The following is an 18538-nucleotide window of genomic DNA, read 5'->3' as shown; positions in this document are numbered from 1 at the left end:
AGGTTAGGGTATTATGTTGCGTGCCAATTGTGACCTGAAATTTTCTGCTTACTGCGATTCTGACTGGGCTAGTTGTCCTTTGACGAGACGATCTTTGACTGGTTACTTTGTTCTTTTGGGAGAATCTCCTATCTCGTGGAAGACTAAGAAGCAACAGATAGTGTCTCGCTCATCCGCTGAAGCGGGATACAGGTCTATGACTACTACAGTTTGTGAACTTAAGTGGTTGAAAGGATTATTGGATTCTCTTGGTGTGGCACATTCTCAACCTATGCACTTGTATTGCGACAATCAGGCAGCTTTACATATAGCCGCCAATCCTGTCTATCATGAGCGTACCAAGCATATTGAAGTGGACTGTCATTTTATTCGTAATGAGATACTTAATGGTAACATTCAAACAGATTACGTACGTAGTTCAATGCAGCCAGCTGATATCTTCACGAAGGCGTTGGGAAAGGATCAATTTAACTTTATTCTTCGCAAGTTGGGCATTCGAGATCCCCATGCTCCAACTTGAGGGGGGGTATTGGAAAGGCAGCTGTGATCTGCTTTTATTTAGGCCGTTTACTTAGGAAGTTTTGTGTGCACATCTTTTATTACTTTTTATTGTGTGATCCTTGTATTTTTAGTAGTTTAGCGTAATTAGGAGTTTGTTTGATAGCTGTATCTTCTTGTATATATGTTACGTTTCTGTGGCAATGAAGAACAGAATTCTCATTCCAAAATTCCTCAGTTTTTTTACACACTCTATGCCCAATGCATGCTTCTAGTTTTCCGATCCTTCTGTCCAATGTCTCTCCCTCGTCCCCTCCTCTTGATTGTATGGCTTCTTCTTGCTTTCAGCAGTACTTCCCAAGCTCAAGTTGAACGTGGCGATGATTTGGCCGCCATCAAATTGGATCCAAGCCTCAAGTTCGAGAATGGGAGGCTCAGGAAAGCCTACATTGCCCTGCAAGCATGGAAACTGGCCATCTTGTCCGACCCATTCAACTTCACTGCTAAATGGCACGGCCCTGATGTCCGCTCCTACAAGGATATCTTCTGCGCTCCCTGATGCCGGAGCATTTTTGAGACATCAAGTTCTTGTCGATATTATCGGTACCAAGTTGGCTCTTGTCGATAGTATCGGTACGAAGTCGGCTCTTGTCGATATTGTCATTCCAAGTCAACTCTTCGATCACAACGAACCGAAGGCTGTTCGGTTCCTTCAAAGGCCATTAATTATCTACTTTGGAAATGGTAAAGTCATGGAGACCTTCAATCGGTTACATTTAATTCTCGTATATTTTCAAGGTCTAGCTAATGTCGTTCAAGTTTCTAGAGTCCTTATTTATTTATGGTTGTAAATGTTGTTTGTCTTTTCTATGAGTCTTTTGTCTTTCCAAAGAGTCTTAGTAATTACTCAAGCTTGGAGGGTTGTTCCATGCTCTATATAGACATGCTATGATGAATTATAGAAGGAGAGATATTTTGATAAAAACTAATTGAGCTTTTAGCTTGAGAACAAGAAGGAGTTCTTGTTTTACTCTTATCCCTTGGATGAATTCCTATGGGTGGCGAGTATTGCTCTTATCTCTTAGGTTAATTACCTACGAGTGGCGAGTATTGCTCTTATCTCTTATAAGAACTGAAATGGAAAGGTGGCAAGCGACCTTTCCATTTCAATTCTCACTTGTGTTGCCTCCTACTTCTCTACGCTTTCTCCGGCATCAAATTGGTATCAGAGCACGGTTCAATGGTCGGTCGTCATCGACGTGGACCAAACGTTGAGTCTTCTACAGCTCGAGAAAGAGACCTAAGAGATGTGGAGGTGGATGATTTAAGGAGACAAGTGCAGAAACTGCAGGAGCGTTTGCAACGCTTCAAACTTCTAGAACGTGATGATTTACGTCACGATTCAAAAGATGCTCTCTCTAATGAAGAGGATGTTAACCCTATCGCTAGTGCTCGAAGTCATGCTTCGAGTGAGGAGGGACTTCCTCGACGTCAGTATCAAATGTTCCATGAAAGTCAGTAAGATTCCTATCTGAAGGTTGAAATTCATGAATTTCAAGGGAAGATGCAACCAGAAGAATTCATGGAATGGCTACACGCGGTTGAAAGAGTCTTTGATTACAAAGATATACCAACTGATCGGAAGGTGAAGCTATTCGCCATCAAGCTCAAAAAAACATGCGTCTATTTGGTGGGAGCACTTGAAGAAGCAAAGAGCTCGTGAAGGAAGAAGTCGTATCGTAACTTGGGAAAAGATGAGGAAAGAATTGAAGAAGAAGTTCTTACCGACGAACTATCGACAAGACACCTTCCTTCAGTTTCAAAACCTCAAACAAAAGGAGTTGTTCGTGGAAGAATATAAGCGGAGTTTGGTCACCTCATGATGCTTTGTGATATCTTTGAGCCCGAGGAGCAAACTGTTGCCCTCTACCTTGGTCGACTTCTGTGACATCCTAATTCTAGCTCGCCTATTTTAATACGCAGAGAATAACATTTGGTTTTGTGACATTCTGAAATTCGACCAATTTTCGAGATTTATGAAATGATTATCTCATCGATGCACTTTAGTTAAATCTCACTCGGAATTGATCACTCTCGTAAAGACTAACCATTAGGGAATAGCTAGCTAGGAATCGAGTACGTGGACCTAAAAATTTGGCTGTGGATCGACACTTCGACCATAAGGATTGACGAGGAAATATTTTGAGCCATTATAGACCGATCCAAGGATGGCTACGGAACGATTCGTAAAAGATATAAAATTGGATCGCGGGTGATTCCGCTTGACCATTATATGAATTTCGAACTATCCTAAACCTAATCCGAATGATCGCGTCAATTAGAACTAGGGATTGACCCTCGCAATTACATAATAACCGAGGTCACCATGGCTCGAGTAAACTTAGATGTGGCCCGATATCGAATCGGCCACGAGTCAATACGCGTAACTCTTAAAAGCCACCCGTTAGTTTGAGACACACTAAAGTTGCATTTAATCGAATTTGATCATTACTTGGAATCCAGACTTATGAATCGAATTTCTTGACAGCCACGACTAATTCATTAGACGACGTCACATTTTGCATGGCCAACCTTAGGGCCAATCGGATTTATCGGAAAAGTGAAATTTGGATTTGGAGTGGAAAATGACCATTTTGCCCTTAAGATTATTTGAGTTCATTTGAAAAGTGGAAGGGCATTTTGGTAAAGTTGTTGTCCCATGCTGGCCGAAACTATTGGACCATCATGCCCCTCTCTCCTCTTGCTCATTTCCTCTTTTGTCCCTAGAAATTAATGGAGTTCACCAATCTTGACCATTAGATTTGGATGATGAGATGGGAAGTTTTATCTTAGCCCTTGGATTGGTGAGTGGGGGTGGGTGATGGGGCTTTGATAGTGGGGTTAGTAGAAAAATCTGATCATGTTGTCTTCTCTCTCTCACTCTCTTTCCCTCATTCTCTCATGCTCACTCTCTCTCCTCCCTTGCCTTCCATTTCGGCCGAGCACTTCCCCCTCCACCTTGTTGTTCTGCTCAACCCTTCTCAGCCACCACCAGCCACCATGAAGCCACCGGAACAACCGCCAGCCGCCGATCCCGCACTACACCGCCACCATCTCTTCTTCCTCTCTCTTTCCCTCTCTGTCCTTGCTGTTTTCCGACCTCACCAGCCACCACCAAAGCCAACACCACCCCTCACCGTGACCACCAACTTGTGCTCGCCTCAGCCGTGGACCGCCGTGATTGGATCTGCCGCCGTTCTTCCCGCTCGGCTACCGGAACAGCAGCTACTTGCTGGGCTGATCTTGCTGGTTTTAAGCTTAGGCTTCTAGTAAGTACTCCCTAAGCCTTGATTAGGATAATGGATTATCAATGGTATGTTTAGGGCCTGATTAGGGGTTGATTAGAGTTGGTTTGATGGCTGGTTGTGCTTGATTAATGATTTGTGGCTGCTAAGATATTTCTCGGATTTGACTCCTGAGGTGCCCTATTTTTTTATTATTTTTGTGGAGATCAATGTGGACCGAATTTGAGGAGGTGTTCCTCATAAAAGTTGACCCTAACATCTTGAAGTATGTCATATATTAAATCTGGAATTTTTGGAGACCGTTTTGGGTTATTCGAAAGTCCATTTTCGGACTGTCACAACTCTACCGAATTACTGTTCACCCGACTAGCGTGTCTTTCTGAATTTTTATAACAATTTTCAGACCTATTTTCAATAAAATTCCTTCATGAAAGTTGTCAAGGACACTGGTTTCTATAACATATAAAAATTTCAATATTTTCCAAGGATATTTGGGTACTGATTGAAATAGATTTTGAAGGCCAAACAGCCTGCCCTTGTGGACAAATTTTTTACAGTTAGAATTGGATTTCGTGTCCTTCATGAAAAATTTTTATCAAGATGTTTCCAATGACATATCCAAAATTTAGGATTTTTGGAGTTTAATTACTATTTATTTCGAAAGGGTTTCGGTTACTGCACAATTCCCAAATTTCAGCCCGATTCTATGCAAAAGTGGTTTCTCACTCTCATAAGCTTTTTAATGTCGTTGTTGCCCGTGAAGGCGTGGCTGATTATGAGCTGAGCATGAATTAAATGGCAATTAGCTAATCGAAAGATGAGAAATTGGTTTGAGTGTTGAATGCCCGTATGCTCATATAATACCCTGAGACGCTTTACGCGGGGTTGTAACCCGTCTTGATGCGTTTTACGTGAGACGATGCCCGATTTATCGGATGCCCAGTGGGTGACAGGATGCCAATCACGGTGGAGGCTAGATTGATGCTCCTCATGGAATGCCATATTGATGCGTGTGACGCGAGAAGATGCTGTCGCCGACGTAACGGGACGATACCCGGTTACACCGGAAGCCCGACAACCTAATGCATCTTACGCGGGTTCAGGGGAGCTTGACAACTTGATGCGTTTTTACTCGGGTTCGGCCGTTAATAATCTGGACTTCGTGAGTGTGATCCGCATTATAGAATGCCATGTTTGAGATAATGTTGAGCATGTCCGGTTACACCGGAAGCCCGACAACCTAATGCATCTTACGCGGGTTCGGGGGAGCTTGACAACTTGATGCATTTTTACTCGGGTTCGGCCGTTAATAATCTGGACTTCGTGAGTGTGATCCGCATTATAGAATGCCATGTTTGAGATAATGTTGAGCATGTCTGGATTATTAAGTGTGCTATGCATGTGCTTGCCTCGATTCGGGCTATTATGTTTCGATGAATGGTTGTCATGTTGTGGCGGTTTACTAACGTGCAGGGCGTGTGCGTGTGCCAAGGCGAGGTAAGGTCACCTGTGATTGATGTGGCATGTTGATTGTTGGAATTGCAATCTCTAAACTATCCTACGGTATGCGTTAGCCTAAGCGAGGCTTAGGCAGTGACTTATTGAGATTTATTCTCATTGTTGAATTATAACCATTTTAGACCCCTGAGCCTTATGATGATATGGAAGATCTGCGGATGCCGCCAAGGTTCCGTGATGGTTGAAGATAGGTCTAGTCCCTCGTCTTTTAGGTATCCTTTTTGGTAGAGAAGCTAGGTTAACCAACCATCGATCCCTTTTTGTTATGTGTGGTGCCTAGATAGTGGCCTGTAGTAAGGCTTATACCTTGTGCAATTGTATTTTGTAAGTAATGCTTTGTTTATAAAAGTGTTTTTGTGGATGTAATTACATTGTCTCTTTACTATCTCGTTTAATTGATGTTTTATGGAGAGTTCGATATTGCTTCCGCGTGTGCTGCTCTTTAGTTCGTTAGTTTGGGTTGGTGACATATCTTAGGATGTCTCACGAATGACGACCGTGGCGGGATGACGCGTGCCCGTAGGGATTGGGGCGTGACATCCCCATTGATTTGGTATGAAAGCAAGGTCAGCTCGATCCAAGTTGGTCGGAGCCTAGAGTGATAAGGAGCGTTGACCTTTGGGATAGTTAGTTAGGGAGACCCTCGCAAAACATATGTATAAGTTGTGCTATGAATGTTCATTGGGTATATGTTTGTGATCGCTGGATGATTCTATGCTATAACATTTGAACTGCAGGTGTAGCAGAACTTGAGGTAAGTGCACGAACCTGTTGGTTGTGACCTTGTGCTGGTTGTGAATGGTTGCCTGCTTTGTGAATTATTATTGTGATTCACTGCCTAGGACTAAAGACTTGAATAGTTGGCCTAGGTCTATAATTCCTAGATGGAATTATAGCAAGTAGGTGAGTAGTGAGAACCTTGTAAGAATGAGCAACCGAGGAAGAGGGACAAGAGGCCGATTGGGTCCGCGAGCTAGAGTTGCAGAGGATCCCAGAGTGGATGGGATATTGAGGGCACTTGAAGAGGTTGAAATTTTAATGGGTAGACAGACCCAAGAGTGAGCTGCTACTACTACTACTGTTGCTGCAGAGGCCACTGTTGCCGCCGCCAACGGGCTAATAGAAATAACGAAAATAATAGGAACCCTGGAAACAATGGGAATAATGGAAATCGTCAGATGCATCAGCTGGTGGAACATTTTTTTTAAAGATGAAGCCTCCTAAGTTTAATGGAAAAGGTGGTCCCGAGGCTACTTCCCTCTGGATTGAAGAGTTGGAAAAAGCATTTGCGCTGCTGGGGTGCACAGAAGAAGAAAAAGTGACCATGGCGGTGTATCAACTTCAGGGGAATGCAAATGACTGGTGGAAGGCCACCCGAGGTAGAGTTTTCCCTACTAACACGGCCTAGAACTGGATTGCTTTTACTGAGGCTTTCAATGGAAAGTATTTCTTGGAAAGTGTCCGGGAGCAAAAGATGGCTGAACTTGAGGCTTCGTCAAGGTCAGATGACGTGAACCAATATGAGGCAGAGTTTGTAAGACTATCCAAATTTGCACCGAAGATGGTAAAGGACCCATTGGATAAAGCCTGGAGGTTCCGAGATGGACTGAAGCCGGACCTCCGTAGTCAACTGATACTGTTGAATCTGAGGGATTATAATGAGATGTACGAACGGCCTCAAGTGGTGGAACGAGATATGATGGTGAGAGCTGCCACTTTTGGATCACGGTATGCCCCGGCTAGGGACAACCGCCATTTTAAAAAGAAACCTATGGCAAGAAATAGGCGCTTTGTCCCTCCTATCATAAAGAATATCGGGAAGCCAGCTCACTACTCAAATGATGTATGTCGGAGTTGTGAGGGTAGACATGGAAATGGACCTTGCCCGAGTAGGAGTGGAGCGTGCTTTGGATGCGGTGGACGAGGTCACCAAGTGAGGAACTGCCCTAACCGACAGGCTGGGCTGCCTGTGCAGCCGCAACCGCCCCAGAATGGAAATCAGGTTGGAGCTACTCAGCCAGCTAATCAGAATAGGACGTCGGCCCAAGGAAGAGTATATGCTATGGCGAGAAAGGAAGCTGAGGACGCGCCTGGCGTGGTCACAGGTACGGTCTCTCTCTATGATCATGCTGCATATGCTTGATTTGATCCGGGGGCGTCGCACTCGTTTGTATCTGAGCAATTCGTTAGATTGTCAGAAATTGAATTGAAACCGCTAGAAGTTATGTTGTGTGTTACTACTTCATTGAATGATAAGGTGTTAATTTCGTTAGGATGCCCAGGCTGTAAGATTGTTATTGCTGGTAAGGAGAATTTGATTGATCCGGTTGTCTTAGCTATGTTTGATTTCGATGTTATTATTGTTATGGATTGGTTGGTTAGATATAGAGCTGTGATGGATTGTGGTATCAGGGTGATTCAATTTAATCCAATTGATCATCCTAGTTATGAATTTGTGGGAAACCAAGAGGAACCTCGATCCCCTAGATTTTGTCACTTGAGGTGACTAAGTTGTTAGATGAAGGATGCCAAGGTTACTTAGCGACTGTGGTTGATTCTTCGATCGAGGAATCGAGGCTAAAGGACATAGTCATGGTGTGTAATTTTCCCGATGTCTTTCTTCAGGAATTGCCGGGATTGCCACCTGAAAGAGAAGTAGAATTCGTAATTGAGTTGGCACCTAGGACGGAGCCAATATCTAGAGCGCCCTACATAATAGCATTGTCAGAGTTGAAAGAATTGAAGGTTCAGATGCAAGAACTACTGGATAAGGGATTTATTCGTCCGAGTGCGTCATCATGGGGAGCACCAGTGTTGTTTGTGAGGAAAAAGGATGGGTCATTACGCTTATGCATTGACTATTGGCAGTTGAATCAAGTGACCATTAAGAATAAGTATCCATTGCCAAGGATAGATGACCTATTCGATCAATTACAAGGGGCATCAGTGTTCTCTAAGATTGACTTAAGGACTAGTTACCATTAATTGAGAATCAAGAAGGAGGATATACCAAAAACGGCATTTCGGACGAGATATGGGCATTATGAGTTTACAATGATGCCGTTCGGATTGACTAACGCCCCTGCTGCCTTTATGGATTTGGGTATTCAAGGAATTTCTGGATCAGTTCGTTATTGTATTCATCAACGACATTTTGGTGTATTCAAAGAGCCCTAAAGAACATGAGCAACATCTAAGGATGGTTCTACGAACTTTAAGAGAACACGCACTCTATGCCAAGTCAGTAAGTGCGAATTTTGGCTCAATCGAGTGGCATTCCTTGGACATATGTTCTCTGGGGAAGGAATTTCAGTGGATCCGACAAAGATCGAAGCCGTCATGAATTGGCCAAGACCTACAACAATAACCGAGGTTCGAAGCTTCTTAGGTCTGGCGGGTTATTATCGGCATTTCGTGGAAGGATTCTCGGCGACAGCTATTCCTTTGACGCGTCTACGAAAAGAGCAAACAAGGTTCGAATAGACGGATAAGTGTGAAAAGAGTTTCCAAGAGCTTAAGCAAAGGTTGACGACTGCCCCAGTGTTGACAATACCATCAAGACCTGGAGGATACGAGATCTATAGTGACGCGTCGCTAAACGGATTAGGATGTGTTCTAATGCAACATGGAAGAGTGGTTGCATACGCATCGCGACAATTAAGGCCTCATGAGCTGAACTACTCAACGCATGATTTGAAACTTGCGGCTATCATCTTTGCATTTGAAGATTTGGAGGCACTATCTTTGTGGGGAAAGGTTTCAAATCTACATGGACCATCAAAGCTTAAAGTACTTGTTTTCCCAAAAGGAGTTAAATATGAGACAACGCCGTTAGATGGAACTTCTTAAAGACTACGACTGCGACATCTTATACCACTCTGGGAAGGCTAATAAAGTAGTGGATGCGCTTAGTAGGAAATCAAGCATCACGCATATGATGGTTAAAGAGTGGACTCTACTCGAAGGAATACGAGATTCAGAATTTAAGTTCGAGGTAGGACACCTCTTGAGTCTATTAGTTACTTTGAGGATCGAGCCGGAAATTCAGGCGAGGATTAAGGCATTGCAATCCACGGACCTTGAGGTGCAAATGATTCTGAGTATGGATGCAACTAAGAGGAAAACCGACTTTCAAGTCTTCGAGGACGGAATCTTAAAGTTTCGAGGACGATTGTGCGTGTCGAATGATGAGGAGCTTAAGGAGGGAATCTTAGCAGAAGCTCATCGTAGCAACTATAGTATTCATCCAGGCAGTACGAAGATATATCAGAATTTGCATTAGCATTACTGGTTGAACGAAATGAAAGTAGACGTAGCCAAACACGTGGCAAAATGCCTAACGTGTCAACAAGTAAAGGCACAGCATTGCAAGCCTGGTGGACTGTTGAGACCATTGGAAATTTCAGAATGGAAATGGGAGCATATCACCATGGACTTCGTCATAGGTTTATCGAGAAGTCAGAGAGGTCACGACTCAATTTGGGTTATCGTTGACAGATTAATTAAGTCGGCACATTTTCTAATAGTGCAAAAGGACTTCGCAATGGATAGGTACGCCGAACTGTGTATGCAACAATTAGTCCGTCTTCATGGAGTGCCAATGACGATTACGTCAGACAGAGACCCTAAGTTTACAGCCACCTTTTGGAAAAGTCTTTAGACGGCTATGGGGACGACGCTGCAATATAGCACGGCCTATCATCCGCAGATAAATGGTTAGTCTGAGAGGACGATTCAAACACTCTATGACATGTTACGAGCCTGTGTGATAGATTTTAAAGGTGGATGGGAAGAACAGTTGCATTTGGTCGAGTTTACCTATAACAATAGTTATCTGCAGAGTATCAGAATGGCACCATTTAAGGCATTATATGGCAGAGCTTGCAAAACTCCAGTTTGTTAGGATGAAGTTGGGGAACGAAGCATAATAGGTCCAGAGTTAGTACAGCAGTCAGTTGAGGCAGTTAAGATCATTCAAGACAGGCTTAAGATCGCTCAGAGTTGTCAGAAGAGTTATGCGGATAGGAGACGTAGACCTTTAGAATTTCAAGTGGGAGATCATGTCTTCCTTAAGGTGTCATCAATGCAAGGAATGTCCTGATTTAGAAAGAAAGGAAAGTTGAGTCAAAGGTACGTAGGTCCGTTTGAGATATTAGAAAAGATTGGAAGTACGAACCGGATCCGAACCGAATTTGTCTCATGTTCACAACGTCTTCCACGTGTCCATGCTAAGGAAGTACGAACCAGATCGGACCCACATGCTAAATTATGAAGAAATAAACGTGGATGACAGAGTGTCGTACGTGAAGAGACCTATCCGGATAGAGGACAGAAAAGAACAAGCGGAACAAGATAATCCCACTAGTTAAAGTCGTTTGGCAACATCACGGTACCGAAGGAGCTACATGGGAAAGTGAAGAAATCATAAGACGTCAGCACCCCCATTTATTTGAGTAGTGTAGTTGATTGTAAATTTCGAGGACGAAATTTTTGTAAGGGGGAAGAGTTGTGACATTCTGAAATTCGACTCATTTTCGGGATTTATGAAATGATTATCTCATCGATGCACTTTAGTTAAATCTCACTCGGAATTGATCACTCTCGTAAAGACTAACTATTAGGGAATGCCTAGCTAGGAATTAAGTACGTGGACCTAAGAATTTGGCTATGGATCGACACTTCGACCATAAGGATTGACGATGAGATATTTTGGGCCATTATAGACCAATCCAAGGATGGCGACGGAACGATTCGCAAATGATATACAATTGGATCGCAGGTGATTCCGCTTGACCATTGTATGAATTTCGAACAATCCTAAACCTAATCCAAACGATCACATCAATTGGAACTAGTGATTGACCTTCGCAATTACATGACCACCAAGGTCATCATGGCTCGAGTAAACTTAAATATGGCCCGATATGGAATTGGCCATGAGTCGATACACGCGACTCCTAAAAGCCACCCATTAGTTTGAGACACACTAAAGTTGCATTTAATTGAATTTGACCATTACTTGGAATCTGGACTTGGGAATCGAATTTCTCAAAAGCCACGACTAATTCATTGGACGACTTCACATTTGGCGTGGCCATCCTTAGAGCCACTCGAATTTGTCGAAAAAGTGAAATTTGGATCTAGAGTGGAAAATAACCATTTTGCCCCTGAAATTATTTGAGTTCATTTGAAAAGTGAAAAGGCATTTTGGTAAAGTTGCTGCCCCATGCTGGCCGAAAATATTGGACCATCATGCCCCTCTCTCCTCTTGCTCATTTCCTCTTTTGCCCTTAGGAGTTAGTGGAGTTGACCAATCTTGACCATTGGATTTGGATGATGAGATGGGAAGTTTAATCTTAACCCTTCGATTGGTGAGTGGGGGTGGGCGATGAGGCTTTGTTAAAAGGGTTAGTAGAAAAATCTAATCATGTTGTCTTCTCTCTCTCCCTCATTCTCTCTTGCTCACTTTCTCTCCTCCTTTGCCCTCCATTTCGGCCGAGCACTTCCCCCTCCACCTTGCTGTTTAGCTCAGCTCTTCTCAGCCACCACCAGTCACCGTGAAGCCGCCGGAACAACCGCTTGCCACCAATCCCACACCACACCGCCACCACCTCTTCTTCCTCTCTCTTTCCCTCTTGTTCTTGCTATTTTCCGACCTCACCAACCACCACCGAAGCCAAAACCACCCCTCACCGTGACCACCAGCTTATGCTTGCCTCAGTCGTGGACCGCCGTGACCGAAGTCGCCATTGTTCTTCTCGTCCAGCCGCCAGAACAGCAGCTGCTTGCTGGGCTGATCTTGCTGGTTTTAAGCGTAGGCTCCTAGTAAGTACTCCCTAAGCCTTGATTAGGATAATGGGTTATCAATGGCATGTTTAGGGACTAATTAGGGGTTGATTAGAGTTAGTTTGATGGCTGGTTGTGCTTGATTAATGATTTGTGGCTGCTAAGATATTTCTCAGATATGACTCCTAAGGTGCCTAATTTTTTTGTTATTTTTGTGGATATCAATGTGGACCTAATTTGAAGAGGTGTTCTTCATGAAAGTTGACCTTAACATCTTGAAGTATGTCATATATTAAATCTGAAATTTTTGGAGACCGTTTTGGGTTATTCGGAAGTCCATTTTCGAACCATCACAACTCTGTCGGATTTACTATTCACTCGACCAGTGTGTCTTTCTGAATTTTTGTAAAATTTTTCAAACCTATTTGCAATAAACTTCCTTCATGAAAGTTATCAAGGATACTGGTTTCTATAACATATAAAAATTTCAAGGTTTTCCAAGGAAATTTGGGTACTAATTGAAATGGATTTTGAAGGCTAAACTGTCTGTCCTAGTAGGCAAATTTTCGATCTGACTTTGGGTGATAAAAAGAGCAGTTTAAAGTTGGAATTGGATTTTGCATCCTTCATGAAAAATATTTATCAAGATGTTTCCAATGACATCCAAAATTTAGGATTTTTGGAGTTTAATTACTATTTATTTCGAAAGGATTTCGGTTACTGCGCAATTGCCAAATTTCAGCCCGATTATGTGCAAAAGTGGTTTCTGTCTCTCGGGAGCTTTTTAATGTTGTTGTTGTCCATGAGGGCGTGGCTGGTTGTGAGCTGAGCATGAATTGAATGGCAATTGGCTAATCGAAAGATGAGAAATTGGTTTAAGTATTGAATGCCCATATGCTTATATAATACCCTGAGGCATTTTACGCGGGGTTGTAACCCGTCTTGATGCGTTTTACACAAGACAATGCCCGATTTATCGGATACCTAGTGGGTGACTGGATGCCAATCGTGGGGAGGCCGGATTGATGCTCCTCATGGAAGCCGGCTTGATGCGTGTGACGCGAGACGATGTCGTCGCCAACGTACCGGGACGATGCCCGGTTACGTCGGAAGCCCGACAACCTGATGCGTTTTTCACGGGCTCGGGGGAGCCTAGCAACCTGATATGTTTTTACATGGGTTCGGCCGTTAATAATTTGGACTTCGTGAGTGTGGTCCATATCGTGGAATGCCATGTTTGAGATAATGTTGGGCATGTCTGGATTATTAAGTGTGCTATGCATGTGCTTGCCTCGATTCAGGCTATTATGTTTCGATGAATGGTTGCCATGTTGTGGCGGTTTACTAATGTGCAGGCTGCATGCGTGTGCCAAGGCGAGGTAAGGTCGCCTATGATTGATGTGGCACGTTGATTGTTGGAATTGCATGCTCTAATCTGTCCTGCGGTACGCGTTAGCCTAAGTGAGGCTTAGGTAGTAACTTATTGAGATTTATTCTTATTGTTGAATTATAACCATTTCAGACCCCTGAGCCTTATGATGATATGCAAGATCTGGTGATGCCGCCAAGGTACCGCACTGGTTGAAGATAGGTTTATTCCACCGTCTTTTGGGTACCCCTTTTGATCGAGAAGCTAGGCTAACCAACCACCGATCCCTTTTTATTGTGTGTGGTGCCTAGCTAGTGGCCTGTAATAAGGCTTGTACCTGTGCAATTGTATTTTGTAACGCTTTGTTTATAAAAGTGTTTTTGTGGATGTGATTCCATTGTCTCTTTACTATCATGTTTAATTGATGTTGTATGGAGAGTTTGATATTGCTTCCGCGTGTGCTGCTCTTTAGTTCGTTAGTTTGGGTCGACGACAAATCCTGGGATGTCGCACAAATGATGTCCGTGGCGGGATGACGCGTGCTCGTGGGGATCGGAGCATGATAGGTTTTTCCATTTCGCTTTAGCTATCGAAGAATAATCCTTAAGTGATTAATTCCTGATTTAATTACCTTTCTTCTGTAAATTATCAATTTTGTGATAATTGTGATTTTAAGATACATGAGCTGTTTATAATTTTTGTTGTTGTGGCGTGTGATCTAAAGGGCCTAGTATTGGTGGTGCCTTGCATTTTTGGCTCATGGTGTTTATTAGCTTATAAAAATCGGCTCGGTGGCAATATCGTAATTTTCGGAAACTTCAAAGGTATTTTGGGAAAGAGGCCAATTATAAGTCAAATTTGATTTTCATTTGGAAAGCTTTGACCCCCTTCTTCACGTTGATTCTGTCACCACCCATCTTCTTCTGGTCTTTAATTATAACTTCTAAATTGTCATCTTCCCCATTATTTCAATTGAAGAGACAAAGCCAAAAGCATTTTTGCCCCTCTCTCTCTCCCTTCTCACGCTCAAGACTAACCGGCCATTACTCTCTCTCTCTCTCCTCATCACTTTATAAGCTTCATTGGATATTTTGGAGTTCAATTATTTGAGAAGTGATGATGACTTAGCCAAGAAAGTCTCCTTTTTCAATTAATTGAGAAGTGATAATGAATTTGCCAAGAAAGTCTCCCTCTCTCTCTCCTCTCCTTTCACTCGGCTGAAGCTATCCCTTCCCCTTCATTGTTCTTGTCTTATATCAATTGATATATTACATTGGATAATGTTTTAGGTAGCATTGATTGAAAATTTATGATGATATTGACTTTGTGCTCTCTTCTTCTCATCTTTCTTCTTCTTTCTCTTGCTCTCTCACATCTTCTTCTTCATCACCGAACAGCCCCCTCACTCCACTGTGCTCTCCCTTTTCTCTCATTTCCTCATGTTTTGCTTCTTGAAAATCTCAATCGTTGAAGCTTGGGTTCCGATGTACCTCGAGGAAGACGGAGGACGGAGTTTACGTTTGTGTTTAAGGCAAGTATTCTCGCCATTTCTCTTCTTTTCAACCTTTTATGTTATAGTTAGAGGTGGAGCTTGGGTTATGTGATGTGTATGAAGCCGACCGGTAGTCATGCGGAACTTGTGATTGATGGTGGAAACTTCGAAATGAAGTGGTTTGTGATAATGAGATTGTTTGCTTTAGAGATGGAGGAAAGATGCGATTTTCCATCGATTCGGAAATTCCGTTGGTAGCTGACCATGTTGATGTTGCGGCTGGTGCTTATTTTGAAGAAGAGAAAACACTCATTTCATAGTTAAATTGGCACAATGGGATCGTGTAATGATTATGTGCATGAAAGACGAACGTGAATTGCTTTGCATGATTAGCTTTCACTATTTACATGCTTCTACAACTTTCTATATGTATAGCGAGCTGGTTGTGATTATCACAATGATGTGATTTATATTAGAACTTTCGGTGGTGTTGGGATCGAGATGGTTTGGTTAATAATATAGCCGTGGATGCTTTGTATGATGGTTATTTCGATGATTGTTGAACATATCTTACTGACGATATCGATGTAATTATTGTCGAGCATTGAAGTGGTATTTTGCATTTCCGTCATTTCATACATATACATTACATCGAGAGGATTACGGTAAGGATCATCGAATGGCGAACCGATGATGCCCTGTGAGAGTCAGCGAGGGAAATCGGGAAGCTCAAGGTCGTATACCTTGAGGCCGTGCTTCGTGGTCTTGGTGGCAAATGCGCAAGTAAGTCGCATAACCTCGAAGTAGAAGCGAGATGCCTGCTGCTGTGTGGTCTGCAGAAGATCGGTTCTTAAAACTGATGATTATGAATGGAGTGGCATTCGTGAGGAATTCATGGGCATATCATATGCATTCTCATATGCATATTATCATTATTCATATCATGATGGCAATCGATAATCTCGTGGTAGACCCTTTAATTGTGATATAACTGTTTAGATTGAATAGTCATGGCTTGATTTACTTGCTGAGTTTATCTCACTGTTGTTGCTTTCCATGCTTTTCATACCGTTAGCATGGCTTTCTTTCCGTCGACTGGACCTATCTCCACTTATGATTTAGTTTTAGATATCGAGGGATCGTTTGCCGAGTATCCCGATCCTGTTGTTCCTGGTGTGGTGTAGGAGCACTACTCAACCACCGTTTGGGTCGATTGCTTTACTCCTTTGGGTCGTTTTCCATATCGCTTTGTAGCAGACTACTTTCGCTTAGATGGTCGCCTGTATAGACCCAGTCCCTTCCCATGCGAGAGTATGAGGAGGTTCGCGGCCAGTGGTTGATCAAGCTAGGTGTTGGTACAGCAACCCCTTTTTGTTTGAGCTACATCATGGCCACTGGCTAGTAGTCTCCTAGGACTTTTGGTATGACAGCTTCAAGTCAGGAGTGGATGTGACTTTTGTAGCTGGTAGAAGGAGTAGACTAATTCTCGCTTCCCAGTTGTCATTTCCTTTATGTTGTAATTATACTTATAACCTAAATAAAAAGCTGTCCGTTATGTTCTTATAATATCTTTGTTTTGTATTGTTGTCTTCCGCTTGCGTTTTTAATAAAATTTGATAATTAAGCCAAATAGTTTTTATGACGGCCTGGGACGTCACGGCTCATGTTGGTATTGTCACAACTTCAAAATCGGTAACGTTGTCCAACTTCAACCTTATTGGACTTATAATGATGTTTGTCAACTTGCTCTAAAGGTGGAACGGCAACTTAAGGAAGCTCGTGGTAGTAGCTCTTGATATCAGGACAAGGAGGGCTATTTCAAAGGTGGGAGTATTCCTACTAAAAATAAAATAGCCACTCCAAAGTCCACTCCTAAGAATGAAGGAGCATCGAGTTCAAAGCGTCCTAACTCTGTTCAGTGTTTCAAGTGCCAAGGGTTGGACATATTGCCTCTGATTGTCCAAATCGAAAGATTGTCTCTCTAGTAGAAGAAGAGCATGAAGAAGACAATCTTGAAGACTTCCCTAGTTCCGATGAAGGATCGAAAGAGGGAAATGAAGTTATCTATGGAGATCATTGAGAGTCTCTAATTCTTCGTCGGTTTTGAATGCTATTCCTAGTGAAGATGGTGCGTGGCTTCGCAACTACATTTTTCACACTAGATGTACTTCCCATGGGAAGGTTTGTGATGTTATTATCGATGGAGAAAGCTGCGAGAACGTCATGGCCACAACAATGGTGGATAAATTGCACCTCAAGATGGAGAAACACCCACAACCTTACAAGCCGCAAAGAGAATGAGGTAAGGGTTGATAAACGATGCCTTATTCAATTCTTCATTGGAAAAAAATATAATGATGAAGTTTGGTGTGATTTTGTTCCCATGGTTGCTTTGCCATTTGCTTCTTGGGAGGCCTTGGCAATTCAATAGAAAAACTAAGCAAGATGGGTTCAAGAATACTTACACCTTTAAAAAGGATAGAGTCAAAATCATCTTGGGTCCTTCCAACACAAAGAGCACTCCTAAACCATCTAATGGGGAAGGAAATAATTTACTCTCAAAATTTGAAGTCGATAAGGCTTTGGAAGATTCCTTGGAGACATGCCCTTGTGGTGTTAGAAGAAAATGAAGAACATTATATTGTTCCTTCTCAAGTAGCACATCTTCTCCAAGAATTTAAGGATGTTGTTTCGGAAGAAATTCCATCCGGTCTTCCGCCTATAAGAGACATTCAGCATTGTACCGATTTTGTTTCGGGAGCCATCATTCCAAACAAAGCTGCCTACCGAATGAGTCCTAAGGAGCGTGAAGAGCTTCAACAACAAATAGATGAACTCTTGGCTAAAGGAATGGTGAGAGAAAGCATGAGTCCATGTGATGTCCCTGCTCTTCTCGTGCCAAAGAAGGATGGGTGTTGGCATATGTGTATCGATAGTAGAGCGGTGAATAAGATTACCATCAAATACCGCTTTCCCATTCCTCAACTCGATGATCTTCTCGATCAACTCCATGGCGCTACTATCTTTTCCAAGGTTGATCTTTGAAGTGGATATCATCAAATTCGAATGAGAACCGGAAATGAGTGGAAAACTGCCTTCAAAACAAGAGATGGCCTCTATGAGTGGATGGTTGTGCCTTTCGGTTTCTCTAACGCTCCCAGTACATTTATGTGCCTCATGAATCATGTTTTCAAACCATTTATCGGTAGCTTTATTTTTGTTTATTTTGATAACATTCTTGTTTATAGTTCTACTCCATAACAACACTTGGAGCATCTTCGCCAAGTTTTCAAGGTTCTTCGGGAGCAAAAGTTATATGCCAACTTGAAGAAGTGTCACTTCTTTACTAATAGCCTTGTCTTTCTAGGCTATATTGTCTCTGAAGATGGCATCAAGATGGATCCTAGCAAGGTGGAAGCAATTATCAGCTGGCCGTTCCAACATCTATACATGACATTCGGAGTTTCCATGGTTTGGCCTCATTTTATCGTCATTTTATCAAGCATTTCAGCTCCATTATTTCTCCTATCACCGAATGCTCGAAAGGGGGGAGTTTCAAGTGGACCAAAG

At 42.6% G+C, this 18538-nt stretch overlaps 1 protein-coding gene across 1 annotated transcript in view; it reads left to right on the top strand.

Annotated features, from left to right (window-relative positions):
• The first annotated feature begins 793 nt into the window (after positions 1-793).
• LOC115666824 (leucine-rich repeat extensin-like protein 2) overlaps positions 794-18538 on the top strand; it is a 39675-nt gene continuing 21930 nt past the window's right edge. Inside the window, 1 exon segment of the mRNA XM_056307817.1 lies at positions 794-1050. Coding sequence (XP_056163792.1) covers positions 794-1050 — 257 coding nt within the window.

Source organism: Syzygium oleosum, unplaced genomic scaffold (genome assembly GCF_021117445.2).
Source record: "Syzygium oleosum isolate NSW1041296 unplaced genomic scaffold, Sole_v2.1 Sole_v2.60, whole genome shotgun sequence".
NCBI lineage: Eukaryota > Viridiplantae > Streptophyta > Magnoliopsida > Myrtales > Myrtaceae > Syzygium > Syzygium oleosum.
The sequence above is the reverse complement of the archived record's forward strand: the minus strand, read 5'-3'. Positions and strand labels throughout refer to the sequence as shown.